Consider the following 21,922-nt stretch of genomic DNA (forward strand, 5'->3'; position numbering starts at 1 on the left):
GCCTATTCAAATGGCGTCCGTGGCATCGTCTATGTTGCTAACGACGACAGCATTTTCATCGAGAACCTCAGATACGACGGGACGGACATGGGTTGGCTGGCTTTCTTTTTATATTTCCAGAATCATTGTCTATTTTTACACTAGACCAAATGCTTGAGACGCACTCGTCCACTGAAGATGCCTTATTTGACTCGTTAATTCCAGCAGTCGCAAGACAGTCTTGCACTACATCGCGCACTGAGCTGATTGATTGGCAAGCGATCACTTCCCTCTATGCCAAGAGCGGCATGAAAATCGCGGAACTCTGTGATTCCGCCTGTCGTGAACGTTGTTCGCGAAAGAATGGTCGTCCGAGCGGGGAACACTCGACCTACCACCCACGCTCTTTCGGACACTCGGGCGCGGTCTAATTTACGACCTCCTGGCCCCTTCGAAAAGGACGCCGCTCGACACCCTGGGTCGCGCCAGGCGCTCGCCGTTCCTGGAAGGCGTCCCTCACTGATTTATTTATAGGAAGGGAAAGACGCGGTAACTGTTTCACTTGTTTTTCTGTTGACACCGCAATCGAGCCGTAAGGGAAGGGAGAAAAGAGGGGCTTCGGGGCGAGGACGGGGAGAGCGGGGACAATTAAGAAGGCGGGAGTGGGACACAGTGGCGAGTAGCCGCTAAACGAACTTGGTGCGAAACGGACGCATTTGAATGTGCTCCCTTTTCTATTACCAGTAAATTCAGTTGTTTGTTCAATCGTTTGCTTTTCGTTCTAACGACAAAGTATTAACGAACGATTAGACATATCAGACACCGCCCACTAGCTCCAAAGATTTCTTCCTTTGTTGTGCCAGCACGTGCTATCTTCAATGTTCGGCTTTTCCACAAAATGCATTGTCGAACGAGGCTCAAGTAAAAGGCCGCGTCCCCAAAGTATACTTCGTTTTTGGAAATTAAGAGATATTGGCATATCATATTTCCATTGACGTCAACTTCCTTCAAGAGCAAGGCGCCAGAGAGCCCGCCTTGGCTTGATCTTCAATTCTAAATTTTTAAGTTAAACAGTTATATGGGCGTGTTCGAACATTTAGCCATCATATACACACCGCGAGAGAGGAACGGGAAAACAGGGCCAGCGCATAACGGTGTGTGTACTCCTTAGTCCTTGTTCCCTTGTCACGCTGAATGTAAGATAGCCATTTAGCTTTTGTTTTGAAGATATGCAAATATTGCTTTTAATAATCGTTGTATTCTTTTTTTTTCAGAAAAACACTCAAGTTTAACATTTTCGGCGATTCGAATAGTTATGAACATGCCTCTTTTTTTACGAATATTTCTTTTTTTTATTGATTATTTAGTTAAAGTCATGTTATCGATTTTTTGCGTAAGCAATACTACGCCGGGTTTCAGCCCGTCGCGTAAACACGGCTTGTAGCCACGTTTGACCTTTAGAGAGACCGCAGATTGGGCCCCTCTATAAGCCGTCGGGTAAACCCGGTGATGTTAGGAAGATAGTGAGAGACCGGAAAGCGTGGCGTGACATGGTCCATAGGGTCACGAAGAGTCGGACACGACTGAACGACTGAACTGAACTGAAACCCGGTCTGTAGCCACGCTGAGCTGTAGAAGAATAGGAAGAAGAAAAGAAAAAGAAAAGGACGAAGAAAAAAAGAAGCAAAAGAGAAAGAAAAAGGAAAAGAAGGAAAATAAAAAGAAAACAAAAGGAAAAGAAAAAGATGCTGAAGATCAAGTTGAAGAAGATGAAGAAGGAGAAGAAGAAGAAGAAGATGAAGACCACGGTGAAGAGGAAGGTAAGAAGAACATGAAGAAAAAGAAAGAACAGAAAGAGAAGCTACGTCGACTTTGCTTACTAAACCTAGCTGGTTGAACTAAAGCTAAACCCGAGCTAATTTTTTTATCATCTGGTCGTTTTCATTCATTCTTCCTATGTTTCCGTGTTTCTGAGCCACGAGAGAGGACTTTTTTTGCTGCTAATTGCATAGCAGTCTAGGTAAAATTCAGGCCCCTGCTATATGTAATATGTTTTACCGATGGTATGACAGATATAAAAAATCTAGGTCCCTGGCCGCGGCGATCGTCGGCAGTGAAGGCCTCCCATGCAGTGTTCTGCTTCATGAAAACCATGGGCCTGATAGATAGGCTGCGAGTTCGCTATGATGTGACATAATGTGACGTGATATGGCTGTGATATTACTATACTGACTTCACCCATCCCTTTCTTAACCATCACATTTATGTCCACTCACCCCCTTCCCCCAGTACAGGGTAGCAAACCGGTTTCTTTTACCGGTTAATCTCCCTGCCTTTATTCCTCCTCATCTTCCTCCCCCTCCTCTTTTTACCGATGTTACTGTAGCGGAAGTCCAAATCTTCCTCCCCTTCATGTCCAAGTTTCGGTGTGCATTATCTAGGCAAACATTCTTGCACATGTGAAGTTTGCGCCGATTTTCCTACAGTTTGCCTCAAAACAGGAGAAAATGATTTTAAGGTATTGCTGCCTCTCACGTTATCGATAGTAGAAGTAATCATGACATGGTTACGTGCATAGCACCTTGATTGTAGATGACCCTAGCTACAACCTTGAAATGGTTCTATTTCACAGCACAGCACATCACATCACACCACGAGCTTTTCTTCGTCCGATAGAGAAAAGTTCTCGTTCTTTAACGCAGGTGTTTGTCACATTATAGCTATTACCTGCAGTTGTTCAGCCTCAGGTAGGCAGATGCGGCCCATGGGGCATTGTCACCTTAGCGAGCGGCCGCATATTCATCGCGTTGCCGGAAAAGCACACCAGCCTTATTCCATGGCTTATAACTCGCAAAGCGATCTCTTTCTTCAAAACGCTTGCGACAATTGTTTTCATCAGGCTCCATTGCTCGGCTTAAGCAGCTATGAAAATAGTGGCAGTAAAATGCAGAATGATTATGATGCGTGCGCCGTCACGAATAGACGCTGGCCAAACAAGAATTTAAAAAGAGTGCAGTGTGAACTAGTGTCTAGGAAGCGCCTATGCAACCATCTCGTAAAGGGTTAAACGCCATGAAGGGCCAACCCAACACAATGACAAACTCAGTTTCAAGTTCCCGAACTCTCTTCGAGCTGTTGCTTCTTCGACCGCAGTCGTTCGGTGGAGTTCAACAGGCGAGTGTGTAGCATCGTGATGCCATTCTCTGGGAGGACGCGGAAGTTTGAGAGAGGTTACTCGTCTCGTAAATGTCATTAGGTACCCGGAGGTTCACGTTTCGGTGTCCGAATGAAGATAAATCAGTGCCCGGTTGTTGTCTCTCGGTTTAATTTCGACGTCCCCAGAAGGTTGCCGCCGCTACGCCGATACATTTGCATCTTGAATTTGATGATAGAGTGTGGGAGTACTATGATTACGAAATGGCGATGGCAGCACGTTAGTAAATGCTGACCGTTTGAGTGCTCATTACTTAAGATTGCATGCCTTTCCTGTAGATGATAACAGACGGTCCTTTTTATATATTGAAGCTCAAAGCAATTGCGGATTAATGTCGGGGGAGAGTAATATATCGCTTGCCCTATAACACACGCATGCATTCAAGAGAGCGCATAAGGCGGAAGCGTTTTCACCTCTGTGTCCACGTGTTGTCTCACGGCTTCATAAAGCTAAAGGTATACAAAGTAATAAAGCGGTATCTTCTATGAGGATATAACAACCACGCCATTTTAACTTTTCATGCACAGGGGCACATTTTTGGGCCGAATACATTCAGCAAGACTTCAACAACACAGAAGGAGACCTGATCCCGGATGAGACTGGAAGGTTCGAAATAACGTCCTGCACGGGCGTTTTCTCCTACCATTTCTTCTTGCTTTTTTCGACGCGTGTTCAGGCGGACCAAGAATCAGCCTTGCAAGCCTGCTTTCATTCCACCGCACAGATTTGTAGACCATATAACATCACGGTTTGCGCACGATTCGCTGCGTCGGCAACCACTACGATATCATGTCCGAAAGAGTCCGTGAATCTACTCGAATATTGGGGACGTTTTTATGTTGGGTAACGCCTGTGATTTTTGCTGAATGGTGACAAGAGACTCCTAGGTTATTCTACTGAAGAAATGCGCCCGTTTTGACCTATGTTTTGTTGTGATAATCATTAGCATAGATTCTGAAAAAGTTAGTTTTAATCACGCATGTGATCTGCGCTTTTGCGCAGGACAGTTAGTAATTTCTGGTGGTAACTGAAGTAACACATATAGTTCGTGCTGATTACATCATTGAACTGGTACAAGGTGTAGTCAATGCAAGATGCTATTCTGGTAGTGACTCTCGCCTTTTTTGTGCTTTTGCGTGGTCAGTGTCCTTGCTTGTCGCTTCCGAAGGCAATCCTGTTCTTGACAATAGCGTTCCCGACGACCGGCACAGTACTCGTAGAAGCTTATACTATTGACGACGCCATTATGTGAGGTACTCGCATTTTTCAATATAAGTGGTATTTAGCGAGTGAAATATACCCGACAAAATGGTTGTTCAAGCACAAGCGGAGCATCAGTATTATATTCAGTCACCGAATGGAATGGAATGGAATATAGGAGCGTCCCCTTTGAAAAGGGGTGGTAGCAGTAGCTATCATGCTCATTTGTCTCCCTATATCTTAATTATTCATTTAGATTGGTTAACTATACCATCATTGTATTTATTAAATTTTTGTTTATACCCTACAAACATTATGTCACTTCTCTGCTTTTAAGCCACCAATATTTCAGTCGTTTTTTACTAGTTTCCACCACCGGTTTCTTCACCCGGCCACTGGTATCTCTAAACCCCAGAGCTTCAGGAACAGTGACTGCGACTGCATCAACTTCCGGATGGATACCATTGCATTCGAGTATAATATGGTCAATTGTTTCACTGGAGTTACCACATGCAGCACATGCGTCATCTTCACTGTTAAATTTCTTTTTGTAGCTGCGTGTTCTAAGGCACCATGATCTAGCTTCAAAAAGTAGGGCACTGCCTCTTGAGTTATCAAAGAAAACTTCCTTCCTGATCTGCATTTTCCACTTTCGGTATAATTCCACACTCTGTTTCTTTTCCATCGAATTTATTCAATTTTTACCGTCTGTGTTTTTCACCTGTTGCTTAATGCTCTTTATTTCTCCGTCCTTGTGACTAGCATACTTACGAGTTAGTTTCCTAGTTCTTTTCCTCCATTGTGAGTCATCGCTTTTTAAGTACAAGTATTTAAATATTTTAGCTGCCCAGCTGTTACTGTCCAATTTCCTCTGGCGTTCCTCGTATAATATTCTACTCTGAGCGTCCCGTACTTCGAACGCTGCCCAGCCCATATCTCCCTGTACCGCCTCATTTGTGGTTTTGCCGTGGGCACCCAGTGCTAATGGCCCGACGGCTCTCTGATTTATTTCTAATGTCGACTGCACCTCTGATTTTAGGCAGAAAACCGCATTTCCGAAAGCCCGGGCTCCACAATTCCTTTCCAAATACCCCTCAAGACCTCAAACCTGTTGTATCCCAACAATGCCCTATGCTTCATTATTCCGGCATTTCTTCGCCCTTTGGCCTTAAGTGATTGCCCATGCTTTCGAATGTATGCCAATCATTCGTTTACCCATACCCCCAGGTATCTATATTCTGCTACTCTGGGTATTTCATGGCCTTGTATTTTAAGACCCTGATCGGCTGAGCTGTTGAAAATCGTCAGACCCGACTTAACTGCGCTATAACTGAAGCCTAGAGCGTCCCCTTTGTCTCCGCAATACTTAACTAGAGTTTGCAATTCTTCCAGACTCTCAGCTAGCAGCACAATATCGTCTGCATACATCAAACCATTTTGTACAAGTGGCGCCATCTGGCGCACGGCTGCGATTATAAACATGAATCGCAGTAGTGACGACACACACAGCACAAAGTGGGATATGAATTGAGAGCCCTGGAGATTCCGATGTGGGCAAAGCAGGCCAGACTCAGTGGACTGGGTGCGGATGCTGCAAAGGGGCCGACATAGGCCTCAAATGGATTGCCCACAGGATGGGCCCGACTTGGGACCGATGCAGGCAGGCATTATGGGGCTGCCCATATTCCTCCCGCATTGCCAAATGGGCATGTCCAGCCCACTTCTCCCTATGATCCTACTTCGGAAAGATTTGGACAGCCGCTCTGGATGGCGGTTTATTTATTTTTTTTTTCGGTGGGCCCTCGAGATTATGACATAGGGCCGAGTTGAATTCCACAGCGGTAAACCGAATTTGGGCTAGCCCAAATTATTCCTATTCAGGTCCGATGCACATATTTGATGGGGAGCCCTAATCTATATTCTCCTACTCAATATTAACGAGCATAATTAAGCAATTATTTTATAAATGCCTGCCATTTCTAAACAGGTACAACATGACATTTCACAATATTCACTTGATTAACCTAGCCTTAATTATTTCCTATTTCATCTTGTTCAGGCATTGAAGTTTTGTGTTCGGAACGGCAATATTATATGGAGAGTTACAGGCTGTCCAAGTCGACCACTTGCAGAACAGTTAGCAATCTATGCTCTAGTTTATAGCGGAATTTAAATCGCGAGAATCAATGCCATGCTATCTTTCTAACCGATTAGAAATGCTGACAGTTGTTATATAAATTGCTTATAATAGTAATTTATTGCAATGTATAATACAAATAAAGGAGTGAAAGAATGCGCACACAAAGGTATGCAAATACACCGATATGTTGAGCCCCGCTACAGCCAATGTAGGACCCACAACGGCATTTATTCGGCAGCCCCATTTGGGCAAGCGCTATTTTTCACGACAAGAGCCCGCATGTAGGTTCCGTACGTGAGAAATCATTCTTAACAAATCTGATGAACATGCGGACGCGCGAGTTTTTGTCCCCGCCAAGGCTTATGTGGGACCTAAAACGGTTTTGTGTGGGCAGCCTAAAATGGGCTGGGTGTTGGTTTTGAGCCTAGAGCCCCCTTGCTGTTGAAGTTGCTTTCAAATTCCCGTACAAGAAACTGATTTCAGTATCATGCTGGCATGTCCGCCTTCCAGCTTTATTATGGCCAATATGGGACCTAAAATTAAGCTCTTGTTCATATCCCGCCTGCCCTCGAGTAAGCTACAAGGGACCGAGTGGATCAGCATATGGACATGCCCGTTTTTGTAGCGAGAGCTACGTTGACCACAGTCTCGCCATTTCGCCGTCCCCTTTCAAAGAGCGAAGAAAGAAGACAGATATTTCGGTAGTTGGTAGAGGCGAACTACAACAGCGAGTTACTAAGACAGAAGGTTCGTACGAACGTTGTGACGGCGGTGTGCCACGTAATTCGACGTAGAGACGATGTCATAACACTAGAAGTCTTGTACACGTGAACGAGAATGATCAACGACGAGAGGCAAGGAGTGGTCATACGTGAAGGGATTCCCCATAGTGCAATATGCTGGCACGTAGGCTTCAGTTATATTAAAATACACAATCCCACAGAGAGTATAGCAAATAATAACGACAACTCAAATCCGTTAGTAAAGATTTATGCAGACTGAGTTTACAATGTATAGGTCCAGAATATAGCGACAGTTTTCTCGACCGCTCTCCATACAAGAAAGTTCATTCCTTGTCGATTTCTGCTTAAAGCTGGAACCATAGAGTAAACTATATGCAAAAACCATGTCATTCAAGCCGAACCTAAGCGTAGTCATGCAGACTGCTAACGCATAACGCCAGGTTTAACCACAAGCTAAACCACAACTAAGTTTTTTCACTACGGCCAAGGTAGGTCCCATAGAGATTTAATGTGGGGGGGGCCCATTTTGAATCTCTGAGGGCTTTTCCACTAAGAGCCGGCATATAGGCTGGATCTTCACTCAAATAACCGACAAGGAATCTTGATACAGGAATGAGCTCCGCGTTATGCCAAGCAACGCCACCATGAGACCCATGTAGCAGTAATAGGACCAAGCCCAGACGGGACTTGGGCAATATTGCCCTATCGGGGACCGGTGCAGGTATTATGATGTTTGGCCCAGCCATACTTGCCTACATCGGGCCCACTGGAGCGCTACATTCTGTGCTACCGGGGTAGTTCAAGGATGATCCAGCCAGTATTACATTCAAAAAACCATGCACGAACGCCTTGCCAGGAAACAACAAAAACCGCGGGCAGGCGACGCCGACGGCCACCTCAGGCTCTTGTGTCCGCGAGTGCTCTATGTGCAAGCAAGGTGTTGGGCACCTCTCTCTGTGTGTGTATACTTTATTGATAATGGATTCTCTGAAGTCAGTCTTGAATTTGGTCCTTTATATCATTGAAACAGCCGTATAGACGATAGAATGAATAGGGCGCATGACGGCATTTCAGACTAAACAAGTCTCGCAGATTCAGAGAAGCACTCTGCGGATTAAGGATGTTAGAGTGGAGGAGGATATGGGGATAGAGGCACGTATGTGTAAATGAGTACATGCATTTAAGGGGTGCGTTGAAGCATTTGTTTCTAAATGATTTAACATGCATCGCCACACACATCTTCAAAGCATTTACAAAGGTTTAACCATCAACTGCGCCCATCGGTACTCTAGGAGGCGGGAGAATTATTTCGATGAGCTTTTATTAACGTCGGTTGACTCCCAATAGTATATAATTCGCGGTGTTTCAGAAATACTCTACATTTATAAGGTGTTTCAGGCTAGTCCAATCTGTCAGAGGGTGACCTGGGTTTCTACTCATTATTATGCAGTAGTATAGGTGACTGGAAATTAGAAAAACAGTTTGGAGTCTATCATTTCCATTTGTTCCACTAGTCGATATCTTAAATTTAACTTCAGTTGGTACAGTCAGGAGATAGCAAACCCACCTCATCTCTCATATCACAGAAGGGGGTTCGCGTATACATTCCATGCAGTCAAAATGCTCATCTGATAATAGAAAGCTCTGCTGAGAATAACGGGCCCATCGCCTTTCCCTATACCAGTTCCTGAAGAGCTTCTAAAAAACATTTCACATCTTGACAGAGCTTTGTACGAGGAGATGATTAGACTCCAAACGTAACTAATTTTATCATAATTTCAGGCACCTAAAACTCAGTTTTCATTGTTCCATGTGATCCCTCGCAGCACTGAAGTCCTCAAGGCCTACAAGGATACCAGGATATACTTGCGGCTTCCAAAAAAGTTGACTGCTTACCGGAGTCTGGGGATCTACAGCACTCAAACAAAGGTGAATGGCGCATAGCTCCCGACCAGTCTTTGTCAAGTTCCAGATAAATTCTTCTTCAAGATCTCCCATTTCGAATTTAATAGAGACAAAAAGACGTGCTCCAAGTGTGCAAAAATAAATATTTGATAGATGGAAGAAATCAAGTCGACAGTGGGAATACTATTCAAGTAATTAGACAAGAGAGCTTTACTACAAAAAAAGCGAAAGCGGTACCGGCGTTATACTCTTCTCGATTGCGTCGCTTATTAAGCACACTTTATGCCTAGCATAGCTCAACTGCTGAGTGCATGTATCGATTAGTAACACAACTACCTTCCCTATTTACCCCAACGTGAAAAACACTTGAAAAAGACCAGTTACGAACACCCACCTCTGGAGGCCGCCGAAGATATAACCGAAGTGGAACTTATTACAGGAGATTGGGCACGTTGGTAATCCATTGTGTAGAACAGCGGCACTTATCTGGCGAAAGTGGCAGGCTTGCTTTAACCCAACTGTTCATAACAGCTGCACTAATGCACAATTCTGGTAGAGAGAAAGAATGCCAGTAGATGACTCCTGCAATTATAACCCTGCCAAAATTAATTGGTTCATACATGCGGAGAGGTCAGGTTAGGAACTGTGCTTTATCTGATAAGAACGTGAGTGATCGTACGAGAGCCAAACAATAAGAATCTCATTAGAACGCATCTACTAGCAAAGAAAGAACCTTGCGAGAGAAAGGTAATTTTTCTTTAAAGGGGCGCCATGACTGATGCTGCACGATCACTACGGCAAGCAAGCTAAGCCTTTCGGTATAAAGCTATTTCAACCGTAAGGTGATTAATGCCTTCTTTTCCAAAAAACGGGCAGTGAATGCCGACGTTGTGAACAAAACATCAGATGCATGCTTCAGGCACGTTGTACTTGGCAGGGGAGATCAACGTGCACTGATACGTCGGCGGGTTGGGTGACGATGCGGGACCGCAATATATGGCCCAGTTCCAAGAGCATCCAAACTCAGTTATACCGCCTTTTCAAATGGTAGGGAGAAGTGGAAGTCAAACTGACAGGCATGAATCCCCCGTCTGACACACCACAGTTAGGCAACGCAGCCTTTTTTGTATGTGAACGTGGCTGCATTGCCGAGGGGTGGAATGCCAGACGTGAATGTGAATCCCGCCAATCCACGCTTCACTCATTCTTTTATTAGGCGCAGGAATTGTACATTTTGCTAGCTCGAAAGTGCTTCTAGAGCTCTGTGCTAGTATTGGGCACTTGAGGATGAACTCACGGAGCCTCTCTCACAACGATGACTCAAACGCTTCGCGCAAATCAGCTACCATTAGTGCGGCACTTTAAGAGTTCCACTAGCGTAGTTATCTCTAATGTGACTACGTTCTCTGTACCAAAATATGTAGACTGATCTTGCAGTCCTCGCTGCTTGTATCCATCGGATGGATCTTACCAGCTATGAATACAACCTATGTTAGGGGTTCAAATGGAATATACATAAAGTAGCCAACTTTATATATGGATACGAAGAGGGGCTGATACGATGCCCTACCAGGCAGTCGCCTCTGAGACGACCGACCAAGCTCCAGCCTCATAAATTCCAAAATGGTCCTCCTGCGGTACGCCTCTTCGCTGCAAATGCAATTAACTATGGCTCAATACTACAATAAGCCTTATACTGAGCTTTATTATTATTTTAAGAGCATCTTGATCTTTCTTAAAGCTTGAAATGATAGTTGTTTTGAATATCAGGCCAGTGAAATTTGGATAACGTAAATTATCAATTTCAAGGTCCTGTTTCTTGCCTAAAAATACCAGATGAATGCGTCCCAACTAGCTCTACTTTTCAAGCTTTCAATCCCGCCGCGATGGTGCAACAATTAGGAACTGAAAGATTGCGGAATCAAATCCCACCGTGGCAGCCGCCAAAAGGACATCAAAAATATTTTTTTTCTTTGGAAAAATACAAAGGTGGTGATTCTCAATATTTCGGTCAACGTCGTGGTCCAACTCTAGTTTAGGGTTTGTATAAATCGAAAAACCGCTTTCAAAAGACAAAGCCCTTGGCGACGGTTCCATTCAAATATCACGATGCAGTCTCCTCACGTGAGCAAGGATAGTTCAATAGGTTCTGTTCTAAAGCTGGTGGCGTTTGGAAAATGAATAGCCCGATTACCATCACCAGGTGTTAGTTAAGCAGGAGGAAGAAAGGTATGTTCACTAAAATGTGTTCACAACAATATTGAAGAATACGGTACATCGATAGCTGGAAATTGAAGTTTAGTAGTAACAAGGTCGAGACGAAAAGCACGTCAACACAATCGTTGATTAACAACTGTAGTTTATTGCCTTAAACTAGATTATATAGGCAGTAGGCGCAAAACAGCAATACTAAGCGCATATATTTCACGCATCCTTCCTTTTTGTGAAAAATGGGACGTCGTTGAGTAATTAAAATGAACCGAGGAATATATTTGACGTGCTAGAGAATTGACCGTAACATTCTTTTAGTAGAAGAAAAATTTCATACGAAAGAGGCTATGCATGTTTGTTACAAAGAATAACACCCTATATGAAGTGTGTGCCTTCTGCTTGTACTCTATGCAGAAATATCTTGGCTCCATCCCGACAACGAGCAGGTTCGACATTCCCACCCAGCAGAGGCTCGGGAAGCCCAGCTCCAGTCATAACGCCATGGCTGGCGATGTGGTCCTCATCGACAGTGTAACCATGATTCTCAGGCGCTTCGTCTACGACGGCGACTGTCCACGTGAGTGAAAGCCATCTTCATAGATTGCGAGAAGCATGGCGCTCATTAGTGCTACCAGTTTAACCCTTTAAGGGCTTCAGGCGTCCGCAGAAATTAGTGCGACAGACGCTGCGTCTTTGCCTTCCTGTAAACCAATTATAGCACACCGGTGAATTTTGATGCATCCAACAGAACGCTGGTTGTGTTCTACAGAGGCGCGTGATGTACCGTATGCAGCAGCAACGCTCAGCCTTTCGCATTTTTCGAATGCAGACTCTGCAGTGCTTTCGGAACATTTAAAGCTGCAGCACACGTGCAGTGTGTTGTCTGGAATGAAGGTCGCCTGATTAAGACAGCAAGATAACATTTAAAAATTGAGATGCTCTCTGCTGCTGCACGATATTCCGTGATTAACTGAGTTAAACCGTCTGTATGTTGTTGTTTTTTTGAGGAGCCGAACGAATTTTAAAATCTGCGCTTTTTCCCAGCGCAGCAAAAAAAAAAACTGCGATAGTCTGTTTAGTGGTTTACAGTTGTCGACGACCGAGGTTGTGACAGTATGTCGCCGGGATCCGCTGCTGAGGTTTTCATATTGCGCAGATCACCAAGTTTAAATATAGAATTATCTAAGGAGTTTATCTGGCTCGCTTTTGCCGAGCATTATTTATAAAAGAAAATAGGCCCAAGGCGCTCAAGGAGTTTCAAATGGAGCGCCGCAATATTAACTAGCTATGCGGAAAAAATTGGCCGCAAAAGACAGTAAGTAGATTATACATTCTTCTCTGCTTTTTTTGCAATATTGCAAGAAATGTGTTTACAGTGAACCGTTAACACCGCTACAAAAAACTCAGAGATCTGTCGGCATCCGCACTGCAGATATGCCACATATCAGGGCCGGAATGCTATCTTGCATTCGCGGAATCCTGTACAAAAAAATATGTTTAGGACTGTCGAATTCTCTAAATATATGGTCAAATGCAAACGGCATACCGGTCTGAGCAGGACAGCTTGGTGTATTAAAGAGATTGCTTTAATCTCAAGCTTATAAGCGCTCGAAATACGGCTTTTCGTTTTGTGAATCGGTGTAATGCCCCAGTACGGTTAAGCAAAACTGCTAAAAATGTTAGGCAAGAATCAAAATAAGCAATCTAAAAAACTTCCCAGCACGTATTTTAAACATTGGATGCAGTTAAATGATAATGGTCCAAATTTCCTGCACAAACTATGGCAGTCTCAGAAGCGAAAAAGCATGGATGGTCAACGATATTATATCAGAGTTAAACCTTGATTTATTTCGAAGTAGGCAAGTAAAACATCCAATGTTTTCGCAGATACATACTTCGTAGCGGCAAGGACAGCCTATCCTCCTCCGGAAGAACTCACATATCTTACTTACGACGGCGGCAGGTAAGTTCATCTGTGCTTGCTCCGACCGCTCAATTCACTATTTTTTAAATTGATAGAAAATCGGTGCGATACAGTCCACACAGTTTTCAAGCAACTTGTAAAAAGGAAAACCTTTTACGAGTCCTATAATCCATTATTTCAACTTAAATAACTTCTCTTGATCTCTCTTATGATTTAACATGAAGGCGCTAAAAACTTGAGAAAATGTTACGTATTTTTGAAATATTTCGGCGGCATAACAGATGATCATATTACCCTGAATGTGTTCAATCTTTTCATGAAACGAAGGTCACATGGGGATGGAGGCAATAAAAATTATGGCAGCTCTGCTGAACGTGTGTGCTGCTCCACTTATTTGAAATTATCTGTTTGTTTGCAAATAGTACTGATGCCATCCTTAGCAGGTTCAGTATATCAGCCACATCAGCGATTCTTTGGGGGCGCAGTGGAGTGCAGCCTTTGTCAGAAATATACAATGCACAGAGCTTGCATCTACAGTATACGGCTGGGCGCGTTAAGCGAGTTTAGTCTCGTCCTTACCCTTGCCGAGCTTTGGTATTCTAGGAAAGCGTCCATGAGCCTTGTTAGAGGGTCTAGCGGCAAACCCATTTCGGCTATATGTTATTGCCGCAGGCTGCATAGCTAGTGTCTTCCCGCCGAAACAATTTCTGTCATTTCTCTGATATTATTTGCATCAAAACGTGCCAGCCTTGCAAGTCACGTTTCCTTCAACCTCACCCATAACAGTTTACCTCATGTAATGTAATTATGTGATTTCAAATTGTTAGTAAGCGTCGATATTGCAGCTTCCTCCGAGTGCACTGGAACGGAACGGAACTGGCATGCTTAACTCCATTTATGCAGGTGCACTACCAAACAGTGCATTTTAATATAAAGTTCACGGGGCATAAGTTTAACGGAAATCAAATTCAACGGACAAACATGAAAACTACTCGGGCATCTATTATGTAGAACAGTCACACCACAGAGACTACCTCGCTAGACTCCTATACTCTGAGATAGACAAACTTGGGGAAGAAATGGCGGCGAAAATACTGTGATCTCCCTCTAGGGCCCCCTGTCACATAAGGCCCGTACGTGGGCAGGCATAACGCTTCGCTGGATGAAGATTCCAGGAGCGACGAAATTTGGGCGGCCCTGCACGACCCTAAAGGTAGGTCGCCTCCCGGACCGGATGCGGTCGCAAATAAGAGGCAGAGAAACATGGACAAACTCACAGACTATATCAACGAACGATGAAGGGAGGGCGCCATACCGAAATAGTGGAAAACCGCAAAGACGGTACTTATCTCGAAACAACGGCAAATCTCCTAATTTGGAGGCTCTGAAGCCAACCTCGCTTACTTTATGGATGGGAAAACTCATGGAACATACATTCCTCAATTGAGTAAACACCAACCTCAAAAAGGCAGGTGCTTACAATCACACCATCATTAGGGTTCGGCCTGATCTCTTGCCTCCAGCTGAAATATCAGATCCTGGACCACACGACTCATTCCACAGAAGCCAACCTTGGACTCGATCTCGAAAGCGCATCGACACGGTCACCTATTCAGCGTTTATGGGCAAATCTCGCGCATGAACCTAGGCGAAAGATCCTATAATTACGTACAAGATTTTCTCGCCAGCAGAAGGGCCCTCTTCTGGAGACATTGTGTTTGACGAGCAAACGATGGGAACGCAGGCACCCTGCAAGGATCGGTCATTTCGCCGATGTTCTTCAACCTGTTAATGCTTGGCCTTACGCCACAAGCTCAAAAAAAGCCGAAAACGTTCATCACACCATTTATGCCGACGACGCCACGATCAGGGTCAATAGTGGCAGCGACGACAAGCTTGAATTTTTGCCGCAGAAAGCGTCAGATCTGAAAGAATATCTGTGAAATAAGGGGCTTTCCTGCTCACCCAAGAAATCGGAGCTCCTGCTGTACCGCCCACGCTTAGGAGACGGCCTCCCAAAGGATCCAAGCACAAGACAGAATGTGAAAAAATCAGGTTAAACCCAAGTGATGCCGAAACCTAAAAAATAAAAGTCCTAAGCATGATCAAACCCATTACCGTAAAAGGCGAGACGATCTATACGACCATACCCAAGACAGCCAATGCAGTAAGATTACTAAGGAGAGTCACCAATAAAATTGGAATGAGGGAGGAGAACATGATACGACTTCTTCGTTTTATGGTATAATCTAGGTGGCAGCCTTTCACAATTGATGCAAGTGCAGGGCATACCCGACGAGGCTTGGACTGCCAGACTCGACTAGCATGGAGCTCGTGTTGCAAACAGGAATCCACAGCAAGCTCGATAAACTTGCAGAGATACAGCACAAATCACAGCTAGAGAGACTTAAAACCACTATAGCTTGACGACAAATATCCCAGCGACTTGGTATCGGCTACCACAGTCAGAACGGTGACAAAATAATGCCGTGGAACACCCGAGATGGCAACCTAGTCGCTGAAGTCGCGACAAACGCACACAAGACGTATAATCAAACCAGAAGACACGCCAGCCACAGTGCCACGTCCCACCTACGAGACTACGAAAAAGGGGAAGGGGGGGGGGGGGGGGATTGTGCTTCGTGGACTCTGCTGCGTATCAAGATGACCGACGATACACCGTTACGATCGCCGACACTGCCGAAACGCTTGTCCACTATGTCAGTGTGAAGCCCCGACACGCCGAAGTGGCCTAAGAATTAACCATCGCACTTGTCAAATCTGAATCCGAATGCGGGGTCCTTGTCAGCGACTCGCGCACGGCCATGGAGAATTACGCCAAAGAGAGAGTATGCGTGGAAGCCATGCCGAATAATCAAGAACCTGAAACGCTCACCGGACAACAAGGTCGAGCTAGTTTGGTTCCCCGCACGAATGGCAGATGCCTCCGCATTTCACCAACCTCAACTAGGTTACTCAGTCTATCGAGCGAGGTACTAAAAACTATGGCGGAGAGAGCTATAATAAATAAGGAGAGAAGGAGAGGTTGACGAGCTTCTTGACCTAACAAAAGCCTTCAACCTGGCCGCCAGACCTTCCCTCCGCCTAGCATAAAACTATACTGAGCTCAGACGGTTGCCTGGAGAAACTTTTATACAAATTGAAGCCCGAACCCGCTACAGTACAACATGATTAACCCCGAACTATACAACATTAACATGTGACAAATCTACGAGACAAACATACCCAAACTTAAAGGGATAATCTGGGAGTGTAGGGCACAATTGATAGGTGTTAATGCCAAAACCATTTCATCGAGCTGGTCCGCCGCTCTGCGCAGCTCCAGCCCCATCAAAATAAAGTAAGAGGCCATCCGCCCTATTTTCCCCTTGCCTACAGCATGCCATTTTCTCTTGCTGCGCAACAAGTTGACTTTTACGTGGCGATATTTCCCAAATTTTCTATCGAAACTCTATGGAAGCATTCTTTCTTAAGCGTTCCAGGGGGTGCAATACTAACAAAAATAATTGATTGACGGGAACGTATGGGCGCAGTATTTGTCCCACATCTCTTTGACAACCTTAGCCGCATTGTAAAGGGAGGGAGAAAGCGAGATTGGAAGAAAAGGGAGATAAAGAGGTTTCTAAGTGGAGGATGGCTCCGGAGGAAATTCGACCACCTAGGAACCTTTCCCGAACGCTGCCATCGCACAGCAAATGGGTGCTAGTCTGTGGTGACCAAATTATCTGATACTAAAAACGTTTCTCTATGCTATGCATTACGTACTTTCTCGTTTCTTGCTGGCCATTTGGAGGGGCGGCCTAAACAGCGTTATTTTGCTGCGAAAGCAATACTACGTCAGCCAAAGCGAGACCTCGGGTACCCGCAGCTACGCCATGAAGAGGCGTGGCTACGGTCTCCTCATAAAACAGCCTGCCATGACATTTAAATTCGTCACCCCTATGCCACGGGCAGGAGCTGCCAACTCGGGTCGCTCCTTTCATATGGGAGGGTGGTATCAGAATCAGCCTGCCAGAACCGTTTGCATTCTCGTTACCCCTACGACACGCATGCACGTCCATACGGCTTGGTTGAAGTGTGACTTTATATGTGGGCTGGTAGCTTACACTCTTGTGTAATACCCTCAAAGGATGAGCTTAAGTGTCCCCAATAATGGAGCACCTTACACTAATAGGGCGTGATAGGGGAATAATGTAGCAGACGAAAGAACCTTCCGTCATTGCTTTCGCAATTCACCTAGGATTAACCAGAGCTAGGATTAACCAGAGCTAAAAAGGAGTGAGGCAAGGCTGCATACTGTCGCCCTGCCTATTTAACCTATATGCAGAGTGCATCATGAGGAAGGCCGGTCTGGACGAGTCTTCAGCTGGAGTGAAGATTGCTGGAAAACGTATCAACAACCTTAGATATGCGGATGATACCACTTTGATGGCAGAAAGTAAAGCGGAATTCAAGAGACTTCTGATGCGCGTACAAGAGAGTGAGAAGTTTGGGCTTAAACTGAACATTATAAAGACAAATATCATGGCGTCTTGCCCTATCAAGTCCTGGAGCATCAAGGGACAAGAAGTGGAAGCTGTGACAGATTTTCTCTTCTTGGGCTCCAAGATTACCTCGGAAGGAGACTGCAGCCATGAAATTAGGAGACGCCTGCTTCTGGGATAGAGAGCAATTATTAGCCTTGACCGCCTAGTAAAGAGCAGAGACATTAGTCTGCCAACCAAGATCCGTATAACTCGTGCTATGGTCTTTCCAGTTGTGATGTATGGATGCGAGAGTTGGACTGTGAAAAAGGCTGACCGCCGAAGAATTGACGCGTTTGAATTGTGGTGCTGGCGAAGACTCTTGAGAGTTCCTTGGACTGCCAGAAGATCAAATCAGTCAATATTGTCGACCATAAACCCCGACTGCTCATTGGAGGGTCAAATTCTAAAGTTAAAGCTCAGCTACTTTGGTCATCTGATGAGAAGAGAGGAGTCGCTGGAGAAAGATTTGATGTTGGGAAAGGTTGAGGGTTGCCGGAGAAGGGGTAGGCAGCGAACGCGATGGTTAGATGGCATCCTCGAGGCACTGCAGATGAAGTTATGTGATGTTAGGAAGATAGTGAGAGACCGGAAAGCGTGGCGTGACATGGTCAATAGGGTCACGAAGAGTATGACACGACTGAACGACTGAACTGAACTGAAACCACAACTAATTATTTCGTTCTGTTTTCTTGCGCCCACTTATATTAGTACATTGCATGAATCTGCTAGTAACGCTAAAGACAGGATCGCCACACTTACTTAAAAGGACGACGTTTATACCTGCAGTCTGATGCATTCTCCGACATTCTTATCAAACCCTTGACACAAGCGCTCGCAATGCTGCTTTCAAAAGCCGCCATACGATTCCTCTGCGCGAAGCACTCATCTCTTATTAAAGTAATTAAATTAAGCTAAAAATTAATATTCAAAGAAACAAGTAGAACAAAGATGCAAATGCTTTCCCACTTCCCCATATATTATGTGAAGATTTCTTTATTATTTTTTGTGATAATTAGATAATGTATATTCGTCACTCTTGAATGTTCATAGCTGTTTCAAACAAAGGAACGTGTAGGTTGATATAGCATCCCTTCCGTTGTAAAATATCGCTGTCGGTATTTACAAGATAGACTTGTCACTTGGCTCCGACATGATAAACCTTCGCTTTCCAGCTGAGGTTTTAGGAGATATGCTATCCGTTTTCTTAAAGGAGGAATTGCTGCTGGACGCTTGGCAGGATAAGGGAAAGGGTTTGCAGGCAGTGCGGGCTCTTTGCCGTTGTTTGTGCGCCACCAGACTTGATTCGCGCTTGTAAAGCAAGCTGCAGTTCCTGTGTATATTTTCTTATGCCTTCTCCCACATCGCCAGCCATCATGATCCTCTTTCTTGTCCTCTTCCCCAGAGCAGACTAACAGGCCAAATGTTTAATCATTCCGGCAAACTTATCTGCCTTTCCTTTCAATAAACTCATCTAATCTAATCTGTAGACGATTAGGTCGAGGTCAGTTGAAATCTGAATTTCGCTGCTTCATAGGATAGTTTAGACAGCTGAGTCTCCCTAGCCCTATTGAGGAGGAAAGGGGTAAGTTGTGACATCATATATGCAGGTTATGAGTGTGTCAGGCTTATCGAAATGTCATTCTCAAATACAAATGCGGATATATTTAATCAGGACTGGCTTATGTACCAAGATTATTGTGACAGGCAGAAGAAAAGGTGCTAATGCGTTGTTCTTAGCGTAAAATGTTTCTAAAACAAAGTCGGCTTATGGGAAAACGGCACAGTAGTCAGACACTTGGCTTTGCCACGAATCCCACAAGTGAGAGATGTGTCGGTAAAATTATCTGTGCAACTTGTGGACATGGGTATTGCAGAATTTATCTGTTCGTGCTATTTTATTATTGCAGGTTCGAGCTGGAGAGCTACAACGGAAGAGACGTTCTCATCCAGCTGCCCGGGGACTGTTCCTGGAACCTGTTCATGTTCTTTTACGTGTTCTGCGTGGATTGGCTGTCGAACTTCATGAGCTTAGAAATCGACTACGTTCCTACTACCGAGCTGCCAGTACACGATCCAGAATCAGTTATTGGTGGTTAATCAAAAAAAACGGCTCCACACCGCCCGAAATAATGCCTAGATCGCTGGGCACATTTAATTCGAGCGCATGATCATGCGCATTACTGATAATTAACCGGATATTATGTAATTGACTCTCAACGCCCTTCTCATTTGTTGTGTGCAATTTTTGCGCCCTACAGCATTCCATGTGTACCATTTCGGAAATAATATTAGTTGATCATTGTCATTTGGGTATTTTTGCATTCCCCATCTCAATAAATCAGACAACTTTAAGGCTTTGTGAGGTGGACTTGTTCTCATTATGAAGGCGAATATTCTTGCGTGCCTTAAAAACATAAATTCAGCACCGTCGTTAAGCCATTTGCGAACAAGGTGTGAAGAAATATCTCAAAAATATTTTAGGAACTCTGCCAACCAAGCCGTTTTCCTTACCGAACACTACATCAGGAACAACATTCTAAACATTGCGCTAAACATTGCTAGCAAGAGAGTATACGAGCGTTTCTCGCATTTCTGCGAGTTAAGTTCGGCCATTGAGGTTTTCTTTTTTTCCAGCAAACTGAAGCCAAATTCTCCAATTCGTTGCAAGCATAGGTGATACTGGCAAACAACTGTAACCAGCCTTGCCTTGACCCACCAGCGCAGTACATGCTCGATCACACCCAAATCAAGTGCTGGCGATACCTCCAAACACATTCGTTCTCATCTCCTCAATTCGTCCAGGTCTTTATTCACGCGATCTTCCCACCACATTGAGCCGCTTGCAATGCCACCCCACCCACTCTTTATCATTACCCCCCCCCCCTTCTTGGAGGCCGCTTTTCTTGAAATTGAAATTTATTTCGCTACAAAACGGTTGCTGCTAGAAGGCCAGATAAAAAGCTGTAAAAACAGCTTGAGGAACCCTGACCCCCCCCCCCCCCCTACACAGAGCAGCACAGCATCGTGTGATGACGGCAACACACATATCAACACACTTTCTGGCTACACTACACCACACTCGAGATAAAAATGAAAACGGCATAGGTGAGAAAGAGATAAGAAATTTCGATTCAAGCACAGCGCTCAATTGATTTAACGATGTTCTGGATATGTCGACATTTTTCTCCGCGAAGGTCTGGTTTAAAATTGTCGGCAATACATATTTCAGCATCTGCTTTCCATAGTTCGTTCAGCATTTCTTAACGTTCCATGGTGTTAAATAACGTACGTCATAAGTGATCAAGTTTTTTCGCAATCCTGCTAAATTACTTAGAACATATTATCTTTAATTGATTACTGGTTTTATAGGCGACAAAGGTTATAAATGTACAGTGATGTAACAGGACCTGTGTGGTGCTTTTTAAAAGGTACAGCAGGGTGTGATCGGTACGGAACTTGACATACCAGGCGCAGGACTAATTTCTGCAATATTAAGAACTTGCAATATTTGCAGCAGTTGTGGTGGAAAACACTAGAAATGCGTAGTTTGGTGAAGAAGTAACAGGGAATTGTATAAAAGTAATTAACTGAGGTAGGGAGATAATGACAGTGGTGGCGTATGATACCAATAGCCCTGGACAGTTTATTAGCAATGTTTTTCACGAGTTCATGACATGTCATATTTTCTGAGAAACATACGCCACGGATTTGAATGTTTTTACTACTTCAGTACTGGTGGTGTTCAACACAATTTGCGGCGACTGAATACGTCTGCGACGGGGGTGAAATAGGACAACTTTAGCTGCAGTAAGAGTAAATTTTAAACAATTACTTCAAGCCGATGAATTTATTTTCTACAGCGCGACATTGGCTAGATAAGTTAGATCTTCAAATGAGTCGTTTTCAAAAGATAAACTAGTAGCATCTGCGTAGATTACATAATGAGCAGTTTAATGAAGGCAGACTATCTCATTTATGTATATGATAAATAAACAAAGGACCTAAAATGCTACTTTGTGGGACCCCTTTTTTTAATGACATAACTGAATATTTCTGTCT

At 44.3% G+C, this 21,922-nt stretch overlaps 1 protein-coding gene across 1 annotated transcript; it reads left to right on the top strand.

Annotated features, from left to right (window-relative positions):
* Positions 1–1,724: 1,724 nt before the first annotated feature.
* On the top strand, positions 1,725–19,960 carry LOC146181224 (protein Skeletor, isoforms B/C-like). Its single transcript, XM_084575727.1, has 4 exons — positions 1,725–1,799; positions 11,807–11,969; positions 13,280–13,355; positions 19,771–19,960. Exons 1-4 carry the CDS (start codon positions 1,725–1,727, stop codon positions 19,958–19,960), a joined length of 504 nt encoding a protein of 167 aa, XP_084431853.1.
* The last annotated feature ends 1,962 nt before the right edge of the window (positions 19,961–21,922 follow it).

The sequence above is a fragment of the Amblyomma maculatum genome, chromosome 8 (assembly GCF_055883805.1).
Source record: "Amblyomma maculatum isolate TAMU_Amacu chromosome 8, ASM5588380v1, whole genome shotgun sequence".
Classification (NCBI taxonomy): Eukaryota; Metazoa; Arthropoda; class Arachnida; order Ixodida; family Ixodidae; genus Amblyomma; species Amblyomma maculatum.